Source organism: Colletotrichum aenigma, assembly GCF_013390185.1.
Source record: "Colletotrichum aenigma strain Cg56 chromosome Unknown KSG_Cg56_contig03, whole genome shotgun sequence".
NCBI classification, from domain to species: domain Eukaryota; kingdom Fungi; phylum Ascomycota; class Sordariomycetes; order Glomerellales; family Glomerellaceae; genus Colletotrichum; species Colletotrichum aenigma.
In genome coordinates, this window is record NW_023500909.1 from 6,622,109 (window position 1) to 6,647,886 (window position 25,778).

The 25,778-nt window shown below is 53.1% G+C and overlaps 8 protein-coding genes across 8 annotated transcripts; 5 read left to right on the forward strand and 3 right to left on the reverse strand.

Moving 5' to 3' along the window:
- Positions 1 to 286: 286 nt before the first annotated feature.
- CGCA056_v005766 (putative transporter) lies at positions 287 to 2,033 on the reverse strand (the record flags this gene model as incomplete). The annotated part of the gene is made up of 4 exons (XM_037321017.1): positions 287 to 903; positions 968 to 1,567; positions 1,627 to 1,795; positions 1,848 to 2,033. 4 exons carry the CDS (start codon positions 2,031 to 2,033, stop codon positions 287 to 289), a joined length of 1,572 nt encoding a protein of 523 aa, XP_037181989.1.
- A 1,480-nt stretch (positions 2,034 to 3,513) lies between these two features.
- On the reverse strand, positions 3,514 to 5,336 carry MPH3-1 (Alpha-glucosides permease MPH3; the record flags this gene model as incomplete). The annotated part of the gene is made up of 3 exons (XM_037321018.1): positions 3,514 to 3,829; positions 3,888 to 4,247; positions 4,309 to 5,336. The coding sequence occupies 3 exons, from the start codon at positions 5,334 to 5,336 to the stop codon at positions 3,514 to 3,516; spliced, it is 1,704 nt and encodes a 567-aa protein (XP_037181988.1).
- A 1,811-nt stretch (positions 5,337 to 7,147) lies between these two features.
- On the forward strand, positions 7,148 to 9,084 carry CGCA056_v005768 (uncharacterized protein; the record flags this gene model as incomplete). The annotated part of the gene is made up of 4 exons (XM_037321019.1): positions 7,148 to 7,735; positions 7,794 to 8,484; positions 8,625 to 8,831; positions 8,930 to 9,084. 4 exons carry the CDS (start codon positions 7,148 to 7,150, stop codon positions 9,082 to 9,084), a joined length of 1,641 nt encoding a protein of 546 aa, XP_037181991.1.
- A 1,819-nt stretch (positions 9,085 to 10,903) lies between these two features.
- On the forward strand, positions 10,904 to 11,914 carry MIOX1 (Inositol oxygenase 1; the record flags this gene model as incomplete). The annotated part of the gene is made up of 2 exons (XM_037321020.1): positions 10,904 to 11,803; positions 11,858 to 11,914. 2 exons carry the CDS (start codon positions 10,904 to 10,906, stop codon positions 11,912 to 11,914), a joined length of 957 nt encoding a protein of 318 aa, XP_037181990.1.
- Positions 11,915 to 14,863: 2,949 nt separating this feature from the next.
- On the forward strand, positions 14,864 to 16,602 carry fsr3-1 (FAD-dependent monooxygenase fsr3; the record flags this gene model as incomplete). The annotated part of the gene is made up of 5 exons (XM_037321021.1): positions 14,864 to 15,062; positions 15,121 to 15,667; positions 15,729 to 15,792; positions 15,853 to 16,208; positions 16,269 to 16,602. 5 exons carry the CDS (start codon positions 14,864 to 14,866, stop codon positions 16,600 to 16,602), a joined length of 1,500 nt encoding a protein of 499 aa, XP_037181047.1.
- Positions 16,603 to 16,817: 215 nt separating this feature from the next.
- Positions 16,818 to 18,470, reverse strand: CGCA056_v005771 (uncharacterized protein; the record flags this gene model as incomplete). The annotated part of the gene is made up of 5 exons (XM_037321022.1): positions 16,818 to 17,136; positions 17,199 to 17,546; positions 17,602 to 17,641; positions 17,996 to 18,303; positions 18,355 to 18,470. The coding sequence occupies 5 exons, from the start codon at positions 18,468 to 18,470 to the stop codon at positions 16,818 to 16,820; spliced, it is 1,131 nt and encodes a 376-aa protein (XP_037181048.1).
- A 469-nt stretch (positions 18,471 to 18,939) lies between these two features.
- Positions 18,940 to 19,974, forward strand: SAT3-2 (Short-chain dehydrogenase/reductase SAT3; the record flags this gene model as incomplete). Its single annotated transcript, XM_037321023.1, has 3 exons — positions 18,940 to 19,003; positions 19,063 to 19,671; positions 19,757 to 19,974. 3 exons carry the CDS (start codon positions 18,940 to 18,942, stop codon positions 19,972 to 19,974), a joined length of 891 nt encoding a protein of 296 aa, XP_037181045.1.
- A 3,932-nt stretch (positions 19,975 to 23,906) lies between these two features.
- ght2-1 (High-affinity glucose transporter ght2) lies at positions 23,907 to 25,744 on the forward strand (the record flags this gene model as incomplete). The annotated part of the gene is made up of 4 exons (XM_037321024.1): positions 23,907 to 23,923; positions 23,984 to 24,878; positions 24,934 to 25,212; positions 25,271 to 25,744. 4 exons carry the CDS (start codon positions 23,907 to 23,909, stop codon positions 25,742 to 25,744), a joined length of 1,665 nt encoding a protein of 554 aa, XP_037181046.1.
- Positions 25,745 to 25,778: the final 34 nt, after the last annotated feature.

Genomic DNA, 25,778 nt, shown 5'->3' on the forward strand with positions numbered 1-25,778 from the left:
AAATATAGTCTACTATGTTTTCAATCATTATTTGGGGCTTGAATTCAGAGCAACTTCTTCATTGTGAAATGCACCCATCACTCTGCCAAAACAAAACCAAAGTTGGGCCAGAACGCGATTGTTTCTGATAATTGACGTGAACAATCGCTAAATATGGATAAATGGTCTAACAGTCTTGCGTACATCCACCAAAATTGATCCTCCCGTGAATCCGTGTTTGTCGATGTGCCGGACCCGTACTCCAGCAACGCCATCAAACAGTGCCTAGTCAGCCGCTACGTGAACCTTACAGAGTGTACCTGAACAGCGGGCTCTTGTCGCCCATCCGCATGAGCTCCTCCTCGGTGTACTTGGCTCGGACCTCCGCCTCGGACATCTTGTCGCGCCTGTTGTTCTCCCACTTGTAGCTCAGCTCCAGCAACAGCGCGACAATGACACCGCTGCCTCCAAACGCCAGAGACAGGCCGAAGCCGGTGTAGTACTTGGGCTTCTCGCTGTCGAGGTACATGTAGCTGCCGATGATGCCACCGATGTTGCCTACGCAGATGTTGAAGGCGACACCGATGGCACGACGGGATGCGGGAGCCAAGTTGTTCGAGGCCCAGGAGGAACCAGCGGGCTGGATGGGGTAGATGCCCATGCAGGTGATGATGACACCGACCATGGCAGCCGCAACGTTGCCGGAGAGGTCGCCCTTGAGGGAGATGACAATGGCGTAGCCGATGGCGATGAGACCGAGAGGGATGGCGACGAAGGGCATGCGCCAGTAGTAGCGGTCCGAGAGGCGGGCGAAGAAGAGGGCGGAGATGGCACCGGCGACGTAGGCAGGGACGGTCATGAGCTGGGCCGTGGTATTGTCGAATCCCATTGCCTTGGTGATCGTGGGAAGCGTAAACTTGGTTCCTGCACAAGACTTTGTCAGATGGTGTCTCGTAAGCGTCAGGGGTTGCAAAGTGTCCTAGCTTACCATAGCTGCAAGCAGACGTGGCCAACAGAGCCCACGCCTGCATGTACAATCTCCAGTTCGTGACGACCGCCTTAACGTCGCCCCACTTGAACTTGTCCTCGTTCTCCTCGTCTTTGAAGCGGCCGCCCTGCTTGATGAAATGCTGAATCTCAAGGAAACGAATCTCATCAGGAGCCAGCCACTTGGTGCTAAGAGCCGGGGTGTCGATCAGGAAGAAAAAGGTAGCAATACCAAGGAGAACGGTGGCGATGCCCTCAAGCAAGAAGATCCAGCGCCAGCCCTCGTAGCCACCCACACCGTTCATCTTGGCGATTGCAGCGGCCAGAAGACCGGAGAACGCACCAGAGAGAGAGGATGTGCAGTAGAAGCAGGCAATGCGGATAGCCAGGTCTCTTGGCATGTACCAAAAGGAAACAAGGTACACCGCGGCGGGGAAGAAGCCTGCTTCGAATACTCCGAGGAGGATGCGGACGGTCAGGAGACCAGCAAAGTTCTTGACGACACCGTGGAGGGTCATGATGATTCCCCAGATTGTGACGAGGGAGCCGAGGTAGACGGAAGGGCGCTTGAACTTCTTCAAGAGGATGTTGCTAGGCACCTCTGTGAAACGCCGGTTATTGAGTCTTCTTTTGTCATTTTGACAGGTTGCTTAAACTTACCAAGAAGGATGTAGGGAATGAAGAAGAGAGACAACGCAATGTTCCACTGGACACCGTCAAGGCCAAGGTCATCTGCCAAACCCTCAATCTTGGCGTTGCCAATATTCGCACGGTCAAGATGCGATGCAAGGTACAGAATCGCAAGCATGGGAACCAAACGATAGTCGACCTAACCTCTTGTCAGGCTCTTAAGCATCATACTGATAAATCGAAGCTCTTACCTTGCGAGTGGTCGCCTTCCGTTGCTCGGGTGTGAAGTTGGCATAGAATTCGGCGTCATCGTCGCTCAGACCCAACACGCGCATGTTGTCAATGGTCCGCACCACGGGGCCCTTCTCTGAATCCGAGCCATTTTCGGCCTCTCTGTCGTCAATGAAGGCGATCTCTGGCTTGTCGGTGGCCGACATCTTGGCTGGCGATTGTGTGCAGAAAGGCTTCGGGGGAGGGGGTAGGGGAGGTTGATCTGCCGTTCGAGGTGTTCGTACTCAACTGTTGAGAGAAGAGAAGCGAAGTTGTGAGAGGGAAGAAAGGGGGTGTTTTCTGGCCTAAAGATAGAAGAAAGACCAGTCCGAGACCTGAGTAGATCGCGACGTGCCGGTGGCTCATATGTATGTTTCGACGAAGAGGTCCAACTTCCCGGGTCCCCGAGTAAATGGAAGGATTCAGTTACGTTCACGCGCAGGAGGGCAGAGGAACAGGCACAGGACTTGGCAGGCCGGGTTGCGCATCCGGAGTTTGGCTATCTCTCTGCTGACGAGTTGGACCCTCGCTGCTCGCGCGCGCGCCTGTTGTGTACGTAGTACTGGGGAGGGAGAGAGGCAGAGGTTCATGGTTGTGTGGGGTCCCCGCAATCGCGGAGACCATGGGCCGGCCGCTGTGGATGCCGTCTTCCTGCGAGAATGGGGAGAGTGGGAAGCTGGCTTGCGGGCAATGTGCATGGCCATGGGTGGTTTCGACTTATCCGTCGTGACGGATTTTCAAAAGGGGGCCACTTTAAGTCGCATGTTGTTGGCGTCTTTACGGATTTGGATCCACCTCAAGCCGTAGTCGCCATGCGTAGAGAAAGCCGACAGGTTGACCTTGCCTTTGTCTGGTGATGGAAGATGACGCTACAGAAGAGTAAGGACGAAAAAGAAACAGAGCCACATGGGCGGGCAGAAAAGAGAACCGGGGCAGAGGTATGGCATGTGGTTTGAATTCTTGGCTAGGTGAGCCAAGAGTGACGGACTTTGGTCCAGCCAGCCAGCCAGCCGGGAATTCAGGTGATGCTTCCTCAGACCCGACTGAGAGGCTCGGCCGACATCCAAGTGAAAGCTTGGCTTGCCGAAATCTGAAGGCGGCTGAGAAGCAAAGAGCCGCTGCGTTCGTTGGAGACCATGCGGAGAAATTGTCGCCCAACAGAGAGACACACACTTCTCTCCAAGAAGACACCCTTGTCGATGCAACTGCACACCTCTTCCCGTCTGCCGTGGGGGTTGCCCCAATCCTCCCGTCTTCTCCCGTCTGCTCCCTTCCGTAGCCACCCGTCTCTAGCCCTTTGTCCTTGGCCATGTCGTGCGGGGAATGCGGGGAAGATAACGGACTCTTCTTGCTCGCGACGGGGTCGGTCGCTCTTCAGTCGCGTGTGTTGGGGAACATCAAGGATGGACATGGTAAGCAAGCATGGAACTCGCAGGAAGCGGATTAATATTTTTCGTTAGATTTCGTACAAGTCGTCGGAATTAGTTACATGCATTACGCCTTTATGAAATGCGTGTCCATCAATCATGTCACGTCAACACTCGCTGCGGCCGAAGGGGGTGTATGTGCATGTTGGACCCCTACGTCGCGATGAACAATTTCTCCTCACCACCCCTCTCAGTCCTCAAGACACAACCATCAACAGGATTACACTGGCACGTCCTTCTCAGAGTGCGAGACGCGAATCTGCTGGTTGTAGTTGTGCATCGCCTTCTCGTCCACATCCTCACTGAAGACATCCACCTTGGTCGACTCGAACTTGCGGGCGCTGACCTTGTGCTCGAACAAAACATCCAGCTCGGCAAACGTACGGCCGCGGGGCTCCGGGACGCGGAAATACGTGTACACGCAGCAGCAGAAGCAGATGCCGCCCCAGAAGAAGCCGGTGTAGTTGGACCAGTTCCACGCGGTCGGGTTCAGCATGTACGGGGTGACGACGTTGTTGAAGATGCCCACGATGTTGCTACAGCGACGGTTAGCATCGGCAAACAGATTTTGTGGGGATGTCGGGGTTGACTCACTAGAGGTTGCGTCCGAGAACGATGGTCTTGATCTGCAGACGACGCGACGGCAGCTCACTGACGAGCGAGTAGCAGACGGTGCCAACGGTAAGCTGGTAGAACATGGCCCAGACGATCATGATGCTGCCCGTTGCCAGCGCGCCCTGCTCACGGTGCGCGGAGGGGACGAGACCCAGGAAGCCGAGGATCATGAGCATGCTGCACAGTCCGCAGAGGCCGTAGAAGTACAGCGTGCGTCGGCCAATGCCCCACGACATCAGGAACCAGGCGCCAAAGACACCGACCATGTTGATGGCATATTGACCGAGGGCGAACTTGTATGAGTTGGCGGTGGAGAGGCCTGCTTGCTTGAGGAAGTACCTACGCGCAGCTGTCAGTCGATGCAAACCACACCCAGAGATATACAGGACAATTAACTTACGTAGAGTAGTTGGAGAACGAGTTGCCGCTGAGGTTCTGGATCGCCCAGGTCATGCAGACAATCTCGGTGCGACGCAGGTCGACGCCCTTGAAGCAGTCCATGTACGTCGCGCCGGCCGTGATCTTCTCCTCGAGCGCCGTCGTGTGCACCATCATGGCGACCGTGTCGTCGGCATCGAACTCCGTGTCCTTCTCCTTGCTCGTCAATCGCAGCAGCGACTTCTTGGCCTCGTCAATCTTGCCCTTGCGCACCAGCCACCACGGCGACTCGGGCGCAAAGTAGATGCCAATGGCCAGCGGCACCGGCCACATCCACTGCAGTGCGTACGGGATGCGGTACGCCCACTCGTCCTCGCGGTCGAGCATGGACATGATGACGCCGATGCCGATCTCCTGGCCGAGGCCCCAGCAGAAGTTGACATAGGTCGTCAGGTAGCCGCGCAGGGCGACGGGGCAGACCTCGGAGGCGTACGTGATGCACAGCGTCTGGAAAACACCCCACGGGATGCCGCAGAGGATTTCGGCGGCGAGAAGGGTCTGGACGTTCTGCGCGGTGAAGAAGAGGGCCGTAAAAGCGGTGACCAGCATCAGGCAGATGATGACGGTCCACCTGTAGCCGAAACGTTCCGAGACCCATCCGTTGATGAAGAGGCCGATGATCTCGCCGACGGTGGCGCCGTTGCTCAGACCGGCCTGCCACGGCGCGGGAACCTCGCACTCGCCGGCTGCGTTGCAGACGCCGTACTTGCGGTTGAATTGGGGGAATGCATAGAAGTTGCTGACGAGGGAGATGTCGTAGCCTTCCATGGCGATGCATGTTGAGATAAGGACCGACCACGCGATGGCCTTGGGGTACAGCTTGATGCCCTGCGAGAGGCTCATCTGCTGCTCCTTGTCTGACGCATTCTTGGCGCTCTGGACGAAGTTGTTGGCGAGCTTTGCGGAGTGGTGATCGCCGATCTCAGCCGAATCGCGGTTGTTGACGCCGACGATAAGGTCATTGTCTGGGGGCGTTTTGGTGTCCGCCATTGTTCGGAGAAACGAAGGTTGAGATCCGATGCGGTTGATGGATGATCTCGCTGGTGTGCAGTGTGCTGAGGATGGCCGTTCGCAAAACCGAGATGCTCGCAAAAACTGCTGCTGCTGCTGCGAGATGGAACTCAAGACACCTCGATGAAGGGGGGAGGAACCGCAAGATAAAATACCAGGAACGCGCGGCGGCGGATGTTGTTTGTGGGACGAGTTCGCCGGTTCGAGCCCACAGAAAAAAGGGCACGAATTTTTAAAGAAGAGCGTAGAAAGATGGGGCCGGGGGAGATTGGGTGCTCGATTGTTCCGTCGGCATCGCGTTCGTCGGTGAAGGAATCAATCGTTAACCGTAATCTGCCGGACAACAACCTCCTCCAGCTAATGAGAAGCTGAGCCGGAGGCCCATTCGAGCTGCCGACGAACAGGGGCAAAACTGGCGCGGGCGGGCGGTCGGTCGGTCGTGAGGGCGATATCTGGGCTAGGTTCCTGGGTTTCCTAGGTCACAAGTTCCGGCTGCTCGTCGCGCGAACGAGTCGTCGACCAGATAAGGTGACATTTTGGGATAGTGAGATGAGGGGTTGACAGCTTCGACAGGGTCTGGCCCCCTCACGGGAAACCGAAGTAATTGGACGCCGGCGCCATTGAGTTTGCGTCTCCGCGTGTGCGTGCATGTCTTGGGTCCGTGGGATGGTGTGCCGGTGTGTTGGGTGTTGGTCAGGTGAGCATATCGTTCATCCAGCCCGTTGGAACCAAGTGCACATTGGGCTAGGAAGAGTCTTGGGGAGGAGGAACATGAGTCGCGAAGAGAGAGACTCGGGAGAGTGTGTGACAGAACATGAACATGTGTGTGTGCGTCAATTGAACATGAACAAGAGGGGGGAGGGACATGTCCAAATAAGACTGCGCAAGAGCGGTGGAAACTCGTGCTTGTTTCTTATGTTTATGCTAAGAGCCACAGCCCCCAAAATGACCTCAGAAAGAGTTCTCGAGGCCAGCAGCGAGAGTTGCAGACCCTGAATAATGTGCTGGCTGGGGGTCCTGTTTGAATGGGTCGGGACATGCTCGGGCATCGGGGTTGGCAGCCAGCAATTCCCAACTGAGAAATGCGCTCTGGAAGCAGTAAAAAGTGCCCGGTCGCAAGCCAGAAAAACCACTGAAATCCCCTGGAGTGAAAAAAAAGTGTGTGGTGGGTGGAGGGATGTCGTCGGTTGCGCTGCTGACAAGTCGCAATCCCCACACACGTCATTCGTCGCGGCCCCAGACGGGCAGACGCAAGCTTTCGTCCAAATACACAGATCTGCTCAAAATCGAGGGGCTCCCCCAGATCTTCTCCATCTTCCCCGGGTTTCACTCAATCTTGAGAGCAGCCGCACTGGGGTCGGAAAGAATTGACAAGATTGCTCTGTGGCATGCCATCTCCCGAAGCGCCTGATTCGTTGAGTGCCACGACCTGGTGAGTTGACCGCGCGCAAGTCTGATGATCCACTGGAGGAGGGGCCGGGGGGCGCGGAGAAAAACGCCTGTTTTGGAGACGAGGTCATTCGCGCCGACGGCTGGACGGGCGACGAAGCCGCGCGCGAAGAGCCTCAGTATGGCTGAGAGTGATGGCGATGGCTTCTCTGGAGGCAGTTGATGAGAGCAATTGGGTTGGGAGAGACTCAATTGAGAGACGCGGGGCCCGTTGCTGGATGCCGGGTGATGAGTGACAGAAACTTCGGGCGAGAAAGACCGGCTGACCGTTTCCCAGTGAGCAGTGTCGTGAACAGCATCTGCGATGTGATCGCGTACTGCCCGTGTGCGGGCGGTGCCTGATGACGGGGAGAGAGTGCAAGAAAGGGTACAAGTTTCGGGCACCCAAGCATGCGGTCTTCAAGGAGAGCCACAAGTGGCCAGCGCCGCCGAAGAAGCTCAAGTTCATCGATGAGACGCGCGGGGTAGAGCTCGGCGAGACGGCGGACGGCGATGAGCCCATCGAAACCAACTCATCGCGAGGGGATGAGGAGCGAGGCGATGAAGAGACGACAGCGACTTCACCCGAAGCGGCGACCGTGGGAGACTCAGTCGTTTCTGAGGAGCAGCAGCAACGGCCGTCGCTCCAAGCGGCAAAGGCCGCCAGCTGGCCTCTTCCCGATGAGAGCCTTCATGGCAGCAGCGTCGTCGATGAGCCTTTGTTGTCTCAGCGAGCCTCGCTGAGTACGCCCGGCGGCGATCACACCAGTCAACATGACAGCCAGCATGACAGTCTTCGCGAGCATTCCAAATCTGTCGACATACTGCCGCCGCTGGAGCCTCTCGTGCCGCCGACGGGAGGCATCTACACTGACCGTCCCATCTGGCCGATCCAAGGACGCCAGGAAGCTACACTGTTTCGTCACTACGTGGACAAGTTGGGCTTTTGGGTATGTTGAGATGGATGCAATCGCTTACTGGAAAGACGCTTTTCTGACAATGTGCCAGCTCGACGCGTGCGACCAGTCAAGAAGCTTTGAGACGGAGGTGCCGCAACGCGCCGGCTCATGTCCCATCCTGCTCAACGCCATCTTCGCGCTGGCAGCACGGCATCTCAGCCTGACGAGCGCGTACGACTCGCTCGCGTCAAACAGGTATCATGACGAGTGCCTCAACTACCTGATCCCGCTGCTGGACCACGCGGCAACGGTGTCGGACGAGAACTTGTTTGCGGCAACAATCATCCTCCGCGTGCTGGAAGAAATCGACGTAAACACAGTCGGCCAAGACACGCACGGCCATCTCCTTGGGATTCACGCCTTCGTCAACGCCGGCGACCGCTTCCTTATGCCGGGCACGCTGACGGCCGCCTGCTTCTGGGCGGGCCTGCGTCAGGAGATCTACAGCGCCGTCATCAACCAGCAGGTCGTCCGGATGAACTTGGGTCATGCCATTGTCGACCGATCAACCACCCCGGCAGACGACTTCGTCTGGGCGAATCGTGCCATAGTCCACTGCGCCGACGTCCTCAATTTCTGCTTCGGGGCCGAGGCGGGGTCGGTGCTGCGATGGGGCCAGCTGGAAATGGCAAACAGAGAGTGGAAGAACACCCTGCCGCCCTCGTACACGCCCATCTTCTACCGCGAGAGGACAGAAACGGAGGCTTTTCCCGAAGTATGGTATCAAAAAGCGTGTCACAGTGAGTCTACCAATCTACCCGCCCCTGATGCCCGCCGGTCTCCGGCCCGGCATTCTTGACGCCTTCGGTGTCCGAAGGCATCGTCATGTCGTTTGGCTTTGTTTCTCATCGTGTTTGGTGATGACTAACTACGGTGGCAGTCATCGCCGTCCAACACCACATTCTCGCCGAAATGTACCTCGTTCTGTTCAACCCGAGCATCCCGCGTGTCGGGGGAACGCGCAAAGCGGCGGAAAGGCGATTAACAGAGCAGATCCAAGTACTATTACGCAGTCTCTGTGGCATTGGCATGTGCAACCAGGGGTCACCTCCAGCCATGTTCACGGCATGTATGGGGATAGCAATTGGTAAGTTCTTTCTTTTTCCCATTTTCGTTGCTTTTTTCCTTATCTGCAACACGGTTCTTGCAGGGTTTCAGCAACTGACTTTTCTTGCCCCTTTCAAGCTGGTGATCGCTTCGACGAGAGAGCCGACCAGGAGGCTCTTCTCAACATGCTCAGCATCACCGAACAGGCCCACGCACGACCCACGACAGCGGTAAAAGATCAGCTGATGCACGCATGGGGGTGGATGGACGGGGAGGCGATGAGCGAGGGGTGAAGCGAGGTTGGCACCCCGGGGGAAAAAAGGACGTTGTTGCCACGCCTGGACTGGCGGACCAGTTGTCGTGAAGGCGTTTGATGAAGGCCCTCATGATTGGGCCGCGATAATGATTTGTTGGCAGGCTTGTTTTCCCACTTGGACGGATCTGGATCACGATAGACGGGCTGGAAGGGCCCCGGACTTTGGATTCCCTTTGGTTTAGCATCTGTGGATACCCGACATGATGGTGTAGGTAGTATAGATTTTCGTGTTTTGTGACGGCAGGATCTGGCCTCGCTTGGCTCTCATGCAATGCACGGCCGAAGGATCGGACATATTTCGCGATTCCAGCTCCTTGGCTGAGGCTATCTATTTCAGAGTCGACGGCGTATGGTGTCTCTCATCCCCGCATGCCGCGTTCCGGAACACACTCGGGACCTGCGGTCTGGCGTCAGACAACGCATTCCGAGTCCTACGTTAGGTGTGCCCCGTGGCCTGAGCGTGAATATGATAGCTATTGCAGAGTGTTGGTTGGCAAGACATTATCGCGGGGATGTCTGGGGCGGGCGGCGTGGGGTTGGGCTGGCTGGCTCGCCCTCAACTTCCACGAAGAGCGATATTGGGAAGGAGGCCCCGATGAGATGATCCAGAGTTGATGTCAGACTCTGCCCGTATTGGAGACGCAGTTGGCCTGGAAGAGATTGCAGACGTCTGGGACGGTGAGGGGCGTCTTGGCAAGGGTCCCTTCGGCAAGTGTGAAGTGTTCGTGAACGCCCAATCAGTGGGAAGCCATTACTGAATCCAGGAGGGGATCCCGCGGGGATGGAGATACGCTGCATGGGATCCCGGGAGGCGTGCCTTGGAGGCACTTCGAAAGAGGGAATTTCAAAAAATAGTCTGCGAATCCCATGATGATACGGCGGGGCGTGGATTAAGCTTCGCAGCAGGGAGAGACGCAAGGCGCCGTCACATTGCATTCATAGGCCTTCCCGGATGGCGGCTGGCGTGGAGGAGAAGCGGGATGATGGTGTGGAGGAAGCGTTGGAGTTGCAGGGATGTGGTTGAGGAATTTCGGGAATAATTTCCTAGAACTGCGAGCGCGGGATTCTTGGTGTTTTCCAGCGGTCCCAAAGAGGCATGGCTTGACAGACAAAAGTTGCGGCCAAGTCACGTGATTCTCAAAAGAGGGAATTCTTGAAGAGTTCTGGAAAAATTGGAGACGCTCTCGAAAAAAAAGGATGTGCCTCATTCAGGAAACCTGTCGGCGATTTTGCCCCTGTTCGTCCATCCAAAACCTGAAATTCCCAATTCCTCGACGCCTCCATCGCAACGCTCTCCACAGATCTGAATCTCGCCCCGTCTTTCCTGCTCCACGGGCATCACCACGATTATCCACGAGGCACGGCCAAGCGGGAACATGGCCGTGGTGGGAAATGGTAGGTTTTCGGATTGCTTAGCCAAGTTGGCTTGACAGGTACGAAACTTCACGTCAAACCGGCATGAGGAGGTACCTGTCTCCCCCGCCATGCGTGCCCCGCGACACATGTCACTCGCTCTCTCCGAGATTTTCCAGTCTGCTATGGCGTTTCCGGGACTGCTCCTCCATCGTTTTGTCGTCCTCCATACCAATCTCTCATCTCTATCTGCCGGTCTTGTCTTGCCATCAACAACATATTTAAAGACTGCCTCCAGAAGAGCCTCTCCAGATCTTCTTGTTCATCACCAATTCAGTCTTCTCATCTTCAGTGATACCATTTGAGAGGAAACCCAAATCTTCTTCATCTTCAGTGCATTGCTTTTTCTAGTCAATTTTCCATCTTCTTTCACATCATTCACAATGGCCGCTGCCGTCGCTCAGCCCTTTGTCAGGCCCACCAACGGCCACGACTTGGAGGAGACCACCGACTTCGTCGAGGAGGTCAACATCCTCAAGGACCAGCTTAACAAGCAGTCCGACGACACCACCTACGAGGACTCCAAGTTCGACTCCGAGAAGGACAAGACCGCCTTCCGCCAGTACGAGGACGCCTGCGACCGCGTCAAGAACTTCTACAAGGAGCAGCATGAGAAGCAGACCGTCGAGTACAACCTCGCCGCCCGCGAGAAGTTCGCCATCGACGTCACCGGCAAGAAGCCCTGCCGCGACGAGATGACCATCTGGGAGGCCATGGAGAAGCTCAACACCCTCATCGACAACTCCGACCCCGACACCGAGCTCTCCCAGATCCAGCACCTGCTGCAGACCGCCGAGGCCATGCGCCGCGACGGCAAGCCCCGCTGGATGCAGCTCACCGGCCTGATCCACGATCTCGGCAAGCTCCTCTTCTTCTACGGCGCCGAGGGCCAGTGGGACGTCGTCGGCGACACCTTCCCCGTCGGCTGCGCTTTCGACAACCGCATCGTCCTCCCCACCACCTTCGAGGGCAACCCCGACATCCACCACCCCGTCTACAGCACCAAGCACGGCATCTACAAGCCCGGCTGCGGCATCGAGAACCTCATGATCTCCTGGGGCCACGACGAGTACATGTACACCGTCTGCAAGGAGCAGTCCAAGCTCCCCCGCGAGGCTCTTGCCATGATCCGCTACCACTCCTTCTACCCCTGGCACCGTGAGGGCGCCTACCGCGAGTTCATGAAGGAGGGCGATGAGGAGCTCCTCAAGGCCGTCCTTGCCTTCAACCCCTACGACTTGTACAGCAAGAGCGATGATGCTCCCTCCGTCGAGGAGCTCAAGGTACGTTTCCAAAGTTTCATCTCTTATATGCATCACACACTAACATGTATACAGCCCTACTACATGGAGCTCATCGATGAGTACTTCCCCTCCAGGGTCATCAAGTGGTAGACAACCAAAATTGTCACATTACGACTGGGTATGATATCAGATGGGCTAGGCATTCCGCCCTGGGACACAATCATGTTGCCAGAGGCACGGCGTTTGGGATATACTTTGATGGATACACTTTGTGTGAATGAGCGGTCATTTTTTGAATGAGTTAAAACAGGCCAAGAGGTCTTTGAAGAGTCTCAATAAGAGTACTCGAGTTCGGAAAGTCTAGACATATCCAATGATAGACCAGCGCTCAAGAAGAAATTGCTTTGTGGCGCATGAAGTTCACGCCTTGGCCCTTGATCGTGTCGATGTCTCCACTGTGACGTGAGCGTCCGGGATCTCGAGTGAGGGGTTTGAGGTCATCCATGGCCAACCAACATCACTCGACTATTCGGTTTGGGAGAGCCAATTGACTTTTGCGCAATGAACTTCTGCTCATTTCTGATTGGGCTAATCTGGAAGCGAGGTACAACAGTCGGCATCTTGCCGAGTGCTCAATGCTGTCCCGTTGACCCCAACTTCAGATGCAAAGACTGTTGCAATTCTCATTGTAAAGCAACAGCAGATCGGAAAAGGTCAGGCTGAATTTAAGCTCGATGTTATGCATTGACATAGCCACAATTATGGTCGGTCAAGGCCCGGGGCGCCGCCTTGACCTCGTTGAAAACTGATCTCGGCCCCTTCCGATCCCGCCTGAATGAGATGACTTTCTCAGTAAGGTGTCGTATTGAGCTTTGAAGGCTGTGAATAATTTGTGCATTCGAGCTACCATCAACTGACTCCTCTGAAGGTGCCTGTCGCGCCCGTGATCCCTCGAGCATTCGCCTCGTCCATAAAATAAGTACTCCTTGCCCCATCATTCAACATGTCAAAATGGTTGAGAGAGAGTGTGTGTGTGTGTGTGCGTGTGATTGAACGCACATAAACCAACGAAACTCATCATAAACTTTAAAGCGAAGTGTAATCTTAGATACTGCGAAAGATCTAGCGATCAATCCCAACCAGCTTGTAGTAATCATCGCGCACATGTGCAGCCTCCAGGTGAGATTGATCCGTCGCCATGCACTCCTCGCAGTATTGGGGAGGAAATTCCTAGTTAACATGGCAGAGAGCAATTCCATTGAAGGCTTCAACATCCCCCAGAAGCGTCGCACTGTTGTATGTGGGCGTCAGAATAAGCTGGCAAATGAGTCAATATCAGTTCTCTCACCTGTTCCCACGTATGTGACACGTCACAGAGTTAAACGCGTGAACCGTAGACATATGTGTGATGGTCTACCGTGGAGGACATGTATCTTCTGTGAGTACTTGCACCCGCTTACAGTTCAGAGTACGTAGCAGTCTTTCTACAAGACACTGAAAGTACATTGAGTGGTGGAGCAAAATTGTTTTTTCTTGCTGTTGATTTTTGCATCATCTCTTAATCAACTACACACATTCCCGATGTACCAGGGTGCCAGAGTTGAATGTGTAGCACCTAGAGTGAACGGTTATCTAGATGGCTGGATGACTATCGTGGTTGCTCGTGGCCAGGTTAACGCAGGCTCGCTTGAGGTCCATAGAATAGCAGACCACATCAGGTTTCACAGAGGCCAGCTTTCAAGATGGGAATATGAACCTCAAATAGAGACACTAAAAGCTTGATTTATTTGCTATTAATTTGCCTAGTTATATCAAAAAGTGCTAGGCGGTCTAAACGACAATACACCTGGCAATGCTTTCGCGAATGCCACTCACTGTTGCTCAACGAGTTCCTGGTTATTGTCACATGCTTTGCGAATGATTGTTGACAGTGTGCTGTATGATGAGTAATTGAATGACTTACTTTCGTTGGATTTTCTTCATCATTAGTAGAAATGCTTTTCTAGATACTCGATTTAATGTCGCAAGTGACTGGGTGGGCATTTTAGGGGCAACAAAGCAGGCGTCAGAGACTTTGGAATTGCGCAAGACGTTCCATTATTGGGGATCCTTATTCGAGATGATAGCTTGTAGCTCCCACTCACTTCAAGCTGTTTCAAGTGCATGAGGCAGGCATCGTCTTGCTTGACAGACCTACCCCTGCAGATGGTACAAGAGCATGCATCAGATGCGCGTGAGGACCAGACAGAACTCTCAACTCGTTCCAAAGTATACCTTGCCTAATACTGCGAAGACCTCTCATATTGAGAACAAGTTCATTGCCTTATACCCAACGAGCAGAGACTATCGCCAAGATGACTGAGCATTTCCGCTTTGTTGATGATCCATTTTTCAGCTTGTGATGAGATCAGGGCCGACGTGTGTGGAGAAAGTCGTCTTGTAATTATCTGATATTTTTCCGAGCCAAGAAGACTAGAAGTGTGAGAAGTACGGCGCGAGCTTCTTCATGGGAACGACCAGTATTTCGAGGGAAGATGGAAAGCTTGAGCAGTGGAGCCCCTGCCTGATGAACTGGGTAACGTGGTCTTAATTACTGTTAGCTCAAGGTTCGGGATGACAAGGGCGGCTCTTCAGTTGGCAGCTGGTCCCGATATCGCGGAATTCCAGTTGAACCATTGCACCCAATCCCAAGAACACATGACTCCCGATTTCACCTGAAGCGCCAGAAATGCCATGGATAATGGCGCGAAATATAGGCATTCAAAAGACTCTTGGCGCCGATGCCCGCTGTTTTGTCTACGGGATTTCCCAAAACGACATAGCGTTCCCGAAATTCGAAGATCGTCGGCACCTTATTACGCCCCGAACCGATTCGGTCTCAATCCAATTGTCCACGCCGTGCAAGGCCCACCTCCACCGTGGCCCGCCCCACAAGACCGGCGATGGCATCAACGTGGCCCAGCTTGCTAGGGAAGATCGATAAGCCGGAGATAGACAGAAGGGACAGGGTTATGAGACATATAAGTCCCTTGCAGCGCCTGTTATTGATCACGACCTCTCGTTTTCTGCACCGGCATCCCCAACTCTTTCTCATCCACCATGACTGTGAAAAGCTTCGACGCCCCCGAACCAACTCACGAAAGTGTTGTTGTCGATGGGGTTCTGCAATGGCCTTCAACCGGGATCAATGTTCTGGTCGTCGGAGGTGGCCCAGCAGGCTACTTGACGGCCCTTGAGTGTTGGAGAAAGGGACACAATGTCAGCATTCTAGAGAAGAGCGAGCAGAACTCGACAATCGGTCAGTTTTCTTAAGTCACCGGCGGTTCAACTTCCCGTGCTAACTGTCTTACGTTAAGGCGACGTATTATTCATTGGACCTTCAGCATGGACCACATTGAAATACTACCCAACCCTGCTGAAGGACTACCACGATCATTCATGGGACAACTTCTGCTCCTTCCGCAGGCTGGATGGTAGTCTCATTGCGCCGCCACAAGAATTTGAGTACAATCGGTCCGATGTTCCGCACCACGCCGCCTGGCCTCTGAGAGTGAGAGGCATGGTCAGCCGTCCAGGACTGAACGAAATCTTTTACCAGCAATGTCGACGTCTAGGCATCCCCGTAACATTCGGTGTGAACATCGTTGACTACACAGAAGACTCCAATGGCGGGCTCGCTACCGCTGTTGCCGATGATGGTCGTACATTCACAGCAGATGTTGTCGTTGCTGCAGACGGCCTCGGCACTAAGTCGCATAAAGCCGTAATGGGAGAGGTGATCCGGGCTGTGTCGACAGGTTTTGTCATCTGCCGCATTTTCTACCGTCTGGACCCAGAGAAGAACACTGCTCTGCATCAAAAGCTCGCGGCACTCAAGAGGCCCGATATGAGAGCCTATTCAGGGTAAGCAGTCTGTGTGTTAATGACGAAGGATGAAGTTGACCTGATATTTTGAACGCCGCAGCGATACTTTCCACTGTGTTGTGACGGCTGCCAGTGACGGCATAGTTGTCGGCGTCACGATGCCAGTAAGCTATCCTTATCTCCTCAAAGCTTAATGCAGGCAAAATGGCTGACCTGCTTTCCAGGATGATGGTACGGCACAAGAGTCTTGGTCTGAGACCATCACTAGTGAAGACTTTATCAAGCAGCTTCCCAAAGCTTCCGACACGGAGCATTGGGACCCCTTGATCATTGAGGCCATTCAAAATATCCCCGAGGATAGCATCGTCAAGTGGAAGTTGTGCTGGAGAGACCCCCAGACCAAGTGGACATCCCCAGGCGGACGCATCATACAGCTCGGAGATAGTGCGCACGCCTTCATTCCGTCTTCGACTTCCGGGGCTACCACCGCTCTGGAAGATGCCCAGTCGCTACCCGAATGTCTTCGGCTCGCTGGAAAGGCTAACGTTGACATTGGAACTAAGATTCATGAACTCTTACGGTATGTGTCTTGCTATAATCTTTTGGTATCTGGGGATAATGACTGACACTACGATACCAGCCTTCGCCGCGCATCAATCCTGCAACGCCTGGGTCATGAAAACAGGCGCGAGATGCATCGCTTTGGCGGCATGGAGGAAGTCATGAAGCACGCACCCCCTGGTGGACCAATGGGTCTTGGTAAATGGATCTGGACGCACAACGCCGAAGAATACGCAACCAAGAAGTTTGCGGAAGCGCGCGCGCACCTCGAAAACGGTGCGCCATTTGCACACACGAACCTTCCTGAAGGGCACAAGTGGGAGCCGTGGTCTATGCAGGAAGAACTTGAGAAGGAGAAGCAAGGAATCAATACGCCCGAGTTGAAGCTGAATGGAGATTGGGGTATTTACTAGAGGGAATCATGGCGAAACATGTTGATAGATAGAAAGATCTTGGAACATGGATAGAATTCTCCATTCCAATGTAATTCCTCCTTTTACGGCTTACATAACTCACTTGTGATCAGCAAGTTTCGCATCTCGGGCTCGTTCTTTTGGTCCCTGATTCAAGAGACATTGTGTCCAGACCACTAGCCCCCTCCCGGCTGCTAATTTACTATGGAAAGCGCCTAAGTCTCAAACCTGCTTAACTCAGAGCGAAGACGCCCCTCGGCACTTTCAAGCCAATCGCAATTTCCCTCTTCAATCTGTTCATGAAGATTCTTAAGACTGACTCGAAAAAGGTACGAGTAGCTTGGGGCTATAGTGAAGAAGGAGAACGCAGAAGAGCTCGCATTTTCATGTGCTTGAGCAATTTCGACAACCATCTTCGTCGCAGCACGAAGCGCAGCGCGTGATTGCATCCGCCAAGTCTCGAGCACTGGTTCATCGCCATTACAATTTTTGGGAATATGATGAAGGATGTGATCATGCAATTTGAACAACATTCTATTGTCTCTTTCATTAGCTGAAAACTCGCAGACTAAGTCAATTAAAATTTCAGTGCTTACCTCAAAATGATTGAAACAGCTTCGCACATGATCCCCCCGCTTCCTGGATGTTGTTGTAGAAGCTGAGCAAGGAACTCTTGAGATATTGCGTCAAGATCCCGAAGCTGACTCAGGTGAGAAGCTGTATTGGATACTTTGAAAGCCATAAGAACCTTGTTCACCAGCCATGTTGCTTGAGCAACTCGACCGAAGCCCTCAATACTGTTCATAGACAAACTCGATACTGAGCATTGAGTTTTGACATCGGTCCAACTACCATGCCGGATCTCTACTGGAAGGTTGCTGTCATCTTTGGGCATGAGAGTGACAAGTGGCTGCTCATCTACTGTCACTTCACAAAAGATTGATCTAGAAGGGCCTCGAAGTCAGCGAGTATGGTACTCCGAGATGCGTTGAAACTTACCGCTCGCAAATCACAAGCGCCCACCATGTGTTGAAAATCTCTTGAGGTTCTCCGTCACGGTCAGTCGTTTGATGACTTGCATGGATAATTGACATAAGCTCGGTTGATCCCAATGACGCTTGGGGCTGGCACTGATGAAGACGCGCAGCATATGCTAGTCGAGCACAGCCAGCTAGGGTCGCAAATGCTTGATCTGGACGCCCATCTGCATACTCATACACAGATACAAGAAGTATTGACTGGATCAGGCGAAGGGAGCGGGGATTATGACTTTGAACCTGGGCCAGGAGTGATTTCGTAACCAAGTAGAGGCTCTTAAGGTCAACAGACTTGCCTAAGAGACTATGGCTGACGCGTTTCCCCAACTTTGGCGTAGATGTAACCAAGCACATACTCAAAAGAAGGACTGAGAATTCTGCAGGTGGAGACACCCCTGAAAATATCAGACTATCTTCAAAACGAGATCTGGAGATGAATGGCAGATATTGATGAAAGCCCTCGAAATAGCGCACGCTGATCCCGTCCAGATATTGACCAGTGTCTCGTATCAGGCGTTGGATTCGCGCGGACAAGTCAGATTCTGAAGATGGAATATCCGTGAGGATCACATTCGCTGAGTTGCTGTAGCAGTGCGCCTCGGCGAGCTTTGACTTGCGGGCTGGGGATGGCGCTCGACGGGCATAACGGCATCTCAGCCCTTTCCTTCGCGGCGCGTTAGTACTTGACAACCTATAATCGGTCGATTGAGCTTACCGTCCGCAATATCCACAACTGGGTAGCAATTTGTCACATTTCTTTTTCCGAGCTTTGCAAGTCAAGCATACCTGGGCGGCGAAAGTAGCCCTGCATAGGCCGCTGTCGGCCGCCATGATCAGAGGCAATGCTGAGGACATCTCTTACCTTGATTGACCGAGATTGGCCCATGCATCGAGAAGATATTCATGATGCAAAGAGGAGTGATGGATTTACATCATATGCTCTAAACTGCTGGCTTGATTTGTAACCGCTGGTCTAACCAATTGCAGCGGCGCCGCCGTCGGCCGTCGTCGGAGCTTGCAGCCGCCGCTAAGGTTCTGATGTAAGATCTATCCAGAGGCAAAAGATGTGATTGGTTGATCGCCTCCTGATCCTGTGTAACCTAGTCTGCAGCTGAAGTCCGGCCATTGTCTTGAACATGTGGCTTTGGGTACCTGGGAAACGTCCGTTTCGATGATTAGCTTGTTGGGATGAGGGGGAACGGGTATATAACTGCCAGTGATTCTCGTCTTTGAGCGTGCAGTCAACAAAGGAACACAGAACAGACATCACCTCAACATCCCCATCGGAACACCGGAAGCAATGGATTCGAGCACCCTTTTTCGCGTTGATGGCATGGTCGCCGTCATCACTGGCGGAGGCAGTGGTGAGTCCCAGCCACCTCAGCCACAACCCCCGCAGCCCCTTACTGAATCATCGTCACAGGTATCGGTCTCACTATGGCGAAGGCCCTGGCTGCCAATGGAGCCCAGAAGATCTACATCCTGGGCCGCCGCCTGGATGTTTTGCAGGCAGCAGCCAAGGACAATGCAGCCTTCGTTCCTATTCAATGCGATGTCAGTTCCAAGAGTGACCTCCAAGCCGCTGTCGACCAGGTTACCACGGAGGTCGGCTATGTCAATCTTGTGATTGCCAACTCTGGTGTCTTGGGCCCTCCGGTCCGTTTCAACCCGGATGAGAACATCTCGGAGACGCGCAAGACAATGTTCGACAATTTCAACATGCAAGACATGAACGATGTGCTAAACATCAACGTGACGGGCGCGTACTTCACAATGACTGCTTTCCTTGAGCTGCTTGACGCTGGCAACAAAAACGCGCTCAAGGGTGGTTTTGGAAAGCCCGCTCCTGGTGGGAAAGTCCCGACTGTCCAAAGCCAGGTCATCTTCACGTCCAGCATTTCAGCCTTCAGTCGTCATCGGGTCTCGACGCCCCCTTACACGACTAGCAAAGTTGCAATCATGCATGTGACCAAGCATTCCAGCACCCAGCTGGCCAAGTTTGGCATTCGCGTCAATGCTCTCGCCCCAGGATGTAAGTCATTTACCCCATCTCCTGTGAAGGAAATCTAGCTTGAGAGCCGCCAAAGTCAAAGGGAAAAGATATCTGACCGTCATAGTGTATCCATCCGACATGGCTGCTTCAATCATTGGTGACAGAAAACCAGAGGACGAGACCCCGAGTGATGACAAGTTCATCCCGGCTCAGAGATTTGGTGGCGATGAGGAAATGAGCGGCGCCATTCTGTACCTCGCGAGTCGAGCAGGAAGCTATTCTAACGGTTCAATTCTTCTCACCGACGGTGGTCGCCTTTCTGTCATGTCTGGAACCTACTAAGAGATAGATAAATGTTGGATGCTTCTATCCGGCGATGATCTTGTTGATTTACATATTACATGCATGGCATGCCTGGCCAAATCAAATACATGGTCGTCGTCTTCATACTTTTCCACTGATTCTTCCCATTCCTACAACTCGCTGCCACTCAACCCAATTCTGCGCACTTGATTCCTTCCAGGGCTTCCTACGCATTATTGCTACAGTAGGTCCCTCATCGCACAGATCTTGCTGTTTTTGTGAGAACTTCCCAGCCTGGTAATAAGTTGTTGCATCTCAATCAACATCGCGTCCCAGTCGGCAGGTGGTATGCAAGCATCCATCATTTCAGCCGCGAGGAACCGCATGGGTCGAAGTCTTATCTCGAATGATTCTGGCTGTCTCTCACCTGTTCCTAAATCTTTCTCATACACCATGCAGGATTGAGGAAAAATGGAAGTGGCTCGAAAACGGCCTATCAGATCAGCGAATGCAGCCGATTTGGTGGGATACAATTGCCACGGCTCTAGGCCATGGCACATCCATGCTTGGAAAGAAAAGGTCAGGCAACTTTGGCAAACCCTGTCGCGTAGACGAATAATATTCGCAACGAGGTAGTCGGCACGGAAGCACCACCGCAGTGGTTCGTCGACGATTTCGTTTGACCTTGTGGTCCCGGCCTTCAAAGCGTAAATATGGGTGTGAAGAAAAAGGTAAAACCATGGCTCACGTCTTGATCCAGCTCTCCAGTCGAGTTCTGGAAACGTTTTGCAAAATAGTTCAGCCCTGGCCAGCTTACTTGCAGGGGCGTCTCGTGCGTGTCTGTTGAAATGCCGCCACCATGAAAGGATACTAGATCCATTTGCCCAGCGTTTTACCTTTCTCCCAGCCCTCTTCATCAATGTCGGCTGATTTCGGAGTTTCCCAAGTTTGGCTTGCGCGGTTTTGGCGGCAACTTTCATTCGTAGCGAGTACAGAGGCTGGGCTGCAGATATATACATTTGCCTCATAATGTCAGTTTCCTTTTGCAGATATCTGACATCTGAAAGAAAGTAGTCGATCAGTTCTTCGCCAAAATACAGCTTGAAGAGCGGCAGGGCGACCTCGAAACTATTGCCGTCTCTCGACATCTCACTAAGTGGTGTGCGGTTCGTTCAATGGTGTGGCTCTGAAAAAGGCACTGCTTTCGATACTGGTGAAACACCCGGCGGCTGGAAGAACTGTATCCGGCCCTACCTAGTTCGCAATCCGAGCTCAAATAGTTCTTTTGTCAAGTCGGAATACCGCAAGATTATGAGGCACGCTTTCGGGTATGAGTGTCTAATTGTTTTGAGGTTGTGTTTGATACTTCTCGAAAAGTCGGGATTTGGTGGCGGCCCTCTTGCTTTAATCTGATCCATGGCATCACTTACCTGAGTGATGATGAATTCATTGTTCAAAGGCAAAGAAAACTTTCGTTGTCCATCTCGAATCCATCATCGCCTAGCCATTGTTACGAAGCACAATGCTGTTTATTAGTATGTTTAGAAACAAGACATTCCAAAGTTCTTTGTACATCGTCCGGAGGATTCGTTGTCACGGAACACTCATCAGGTGACCGTACAATGTTTTGTTTGAATAGCCATGTCCATATTACCGACGACTTTATCGTAGCCAGGTCCACTCAGCCAACACGGCTATCAGCCACGGACGAAACACCGAGGGTAGGTAAGCAGCAACATTGGTATCTTCAACACAGCTCTGTTCTAGCGATGTCTGTTTCTGATGCATTAGCATTGCGATTAGCATCAAAAGTTGAACCCGCTCTTTGCTACACTCTTCTACCAAGACTTAGAGCTCTAAAATGTTGTGATATCCAGACCAAGTCAGGAACCAGAAGCAAGCAAGAGGTCAAACTTGGCTATGCTAACTAATGCATAGTTCTTTGCAAGGGCAGAAAAGTGGCTGTAATAACGAAACAACTTCTTGAAGATGTTTCTGTAAGGGTGCAAGTGAGCAACGCGACCTGAATGTCCTGATAAGGGCAAAAGGCCTGGCGTCTACTTCATACTACAGCAGGCTTCTGAGAAACTCTGATCTGGTAATAGCGGCACCGTTCCCTTCTGCTAAGGTTTGTGCAAAGAACACGATACATCAGTCTCAGGAGTCGAGTGTCGATGCGTGGACTGGAAGATGCAGGCACTAGGGAGAACCCCCAACAACTTTTCATGACCAAACAGCGCATTCTTGGGTATCCATAGAGTTCAAAAACTGTGTTTAGATGCTCATTGTACACGTGTAAAACCAAGAAGCCAAGCCATTAGAGCTCCATTTAATACCATGGGGTTCTCCACCAAAAACCAGGTCAATCGGACCGTTGTTTTCAGCGACCAGAAAAGCGAGCCCCTTTCTCAATCGGACCGTTATGCTCGACTTTAATCTCATTCTGCGGAGAACGGGGCATGATGTCTGGGGCCCCGGACACAACTCCGGCGTACTAGCGGAGGAGTCCGGGGCCTCCGGAGTGGAAAGTCGGAGACGCAGCACTTCCTGCCATCAAGATATTTGGGGAAAATTGCGGCTGGCCAAGTAATAATGACATGCAGGCGAGCCTTTAGTATCTGGAGTTAATGCCTAAAAAATTCTACTGGCAGTGGCCCTCCACCACTTCAGCAAGTGGTAGCGTCTTCCAATCAGTCGAACTATCGATGTAAACGAGTTTACCACAGGACTTTCCCAACGTTAAACAGCAGTCCACAGTCTTGGATATCTGCATGGTCGAGTCTTGTTTGATGAAATGCGTAAGCAAGTCTTCCTCGGGACGTGCTAAGACGCCGGTAAGGCTTCAGGGTACGTTCAGCTTTCCAATTAGAATGCAACAAGTCTGGGCGCACCGTTAGCTGACTCGCACGTGAGGGTCTCGCGATCGTCATGGCATCACTCCAGTCGCTCATCCCGAGACGTGGTGTTACACACTCGGCCCATGGTGCCGGAGCCGCTTGCAAAAGGCCAAGAGCGTAGGAGCGCAAGCGCCCTGTAGACATTCAGAATTTGAAGAGGGATTCTCACCGAATTCTGGCAACGCGACCGTGTGGAATTTTATCGCTCACCGCGACTCCGCCTTGGCAGCATGGTGGCTGTCTTGGCTTCGCGCGTCGATTCCGTGTGCCATGGCTCGCGTATCCCTGCGGTGCGGCCGGCAATGACGAGAGCCAAGCGGCCGATCTCCAAGCCGCACTCCTACCAAAGAAAGTCACCCAACCGCATGCTGCCAAAATCATTCTGATGAACAGGTGTTTCTGGCCTGGCCTGTCTGTTTGATCACAGTTCTGTCAATATGCCTGCACGGTTGCCCGACGTTTGGGTGCCACATCCATCACGTATGCTCACTTGTTGGTTGCATCCGCCGCCGTGGAATGTGTCGCTTTTCCCCAGATTATGGATGCTAGGCTTTCTCGGCCTGTCGCGTGGCGTTTCTTCTGGATCACGCCCATGGAAGAATAGGGAGACGGGACGTACCCCGTACCTTCATCCCGCACTCCGCTCCGCATCCCACCCCCCGTCCTTCCACACCTTCTTGGCCTTCTCGAGCTCCCCGGTCTGCGCCCCAGTGACAAGCAGGTAGGACCGACTACGAGTCGGGCAACGTCTGGGCAACGTCATGGTAGCGTTCCTATCGCTGTTTCTGTCAGGCGACCACAATTAACCATTTTTGCGACACTGCAGGATGTGGCTGCGTATAAAGTCATCATGGTGCGTCGGAGACACACAGACGTCATACTGGTTGAACTATTTGAATCCTATTGCTTTTGACAGCAACCTTACCCAAATATCTGGACTGTCCTTTTTCTCGTCACATGCTGCCACCCTGAGGGTTAGGGGTCTCTACTGCTTGCGCATCATCTTATTGCAGCAGGCAATTCTTCGACTTCGGACTGACCACCAAAAACACATCCCGAAAGCGCATCACAATCATGGGTTTGGGGAAGCAGTAAGTGCATCAATCTACCGATATTTGTTTCTAGTATGTTATCACTAACTTTGCAATTAGATCGATACGCGTCAATGGCGCCGACTGCGGTGTTGAAGCACTTGTGCTCGGAGTCGTAACGTCCATAGGCGGATTCCTCTTCGGCTACGACACTGGCCAGATCTCCGGCATGCTGCTCTTCACAGACTTCAGGAAGCGATTCGCAACTGGTCCTGAAGAGAATGGGATTCCAACATGGATTTCCATCACCCAGTCCCTCATGGTCTCGCTCATGAGCATTGGCACACTGCTTGGTGCTCTGTCGGGAGCGTACACGGCCGATTGGTGGGGTCGACGACGAAGCCTTAGTTTCGGAGTTTGTGTATTCATCATCGGAAACATCATTCAAATCACCGCGATGAACAGCTGGGTTCACATGATGATGGGCAGGTTTGTCGCCGGTTTGGGCGTTGGTAACCTCTCTGTCGGCGTGCCCATGTTCCAGTCCGAGTGCTCGCCCAAGGAGATCCGAGGCGCCGTCGTCGCATCCTACCAGCTCATGATCACTTTCGGCATCCTGATTTCCAATCTGATCAACTTCGGTGTCCGAAACATTCAAGAGTCGGACGCTTCATGGCGCATCGTTATCGGTCTTGGCATCGCGTTCGCCTGCCCTCTGGGACTTGGCATTCTTGTGGTCCCTGAGTCTCCTCGTTGGCTGGCCGGCAGGCACGACTGGGAGGGTGCACGTTTGGCCATGGCACGTCTCCGTGGAATGAAGAACGACCCCAACAACGAGCTTGTTGAGAATGATCTTCAGGAGATGTTCAAGGTCCTCGAAGAAGAGTCTAAGACCGGAACCGGAACATGGGCCGAGTGCTTCACCGGGTCCTCCGGCATTCCCAAGACCGTATATCGTACTTTTTTGGGGATTTTTATACACTTCCTGCAACAGTGGACTGGCGTTAATTATTTTGTAAGTGTTCATTTTATACAATTAGGGTTAGGGTTGTATCTAATTTGGTGTTTAGTTCTACTATGGAGCTACGATTTTCGAATCTGCCGGTATCGAGGACCCAATCATGACACAGCTCATTCTCGGAGCTGTCAATGTTGCTCTCACCTTTTACGGTCTGTATGTTGTCGAAAAGTACGGAAGGCGTTGGCCGTTGTTCATCGGTGCCCTGTGGCAAGCTGCTTGGCTTGCGGTCTTCGCGTCCGTTGGCACAGCTGTGCCACCAGACACAAGCCGCACCACTGGTATCGTCATGATCGTATCTGCGTGCATGTTCATTGCCTCTTTTGCAGGAGTAAGTGTTCTCAGCTCTTGTACCACCATTTTGCGAAGGTCGTGCTGACTTGTCATAGACGTGGGGACCTATGGCCTGGTGCGTCATCGGAGAACTGTTCCCTCTGAGAACCCGAGCGAAGCAAGCATCTCTAGCGACGGCTGGCAATTGGTTTGGTAACTTTCTCATCTCATTCCTCACGCCTCTCGCAGATGACGGCATCTCGTATGCATACGGCTTTGTCTTCGCTGGTTGCAACCTCGCAGCCGCTCTACTGGTTTGGTTCTTCCTGTACGAGTCAAAGGGCCTTTCTCTTGAGAACGTCGACCGTATGTACAGCGATCCGAATGTCAAGCCTTATTCTTCGAGCAAGTGGGTGCCTCCTGGTTACATTACCCGCAAGCAGAAGGACGAGTCTGCTTTCCACCGCGCTTCTACCACCACAGAAACAACTGCTGTCGGAGACGGCCAGCACAAGGAGAAGTCGGGTGACGAGCGGCCTTACTCTGAGCATCATCACACGAAGACTGGGCCCACTTCGAATGCTGTCTAGCTTTGGGTACCATCAGAGTCGGAACTTCCGGTAA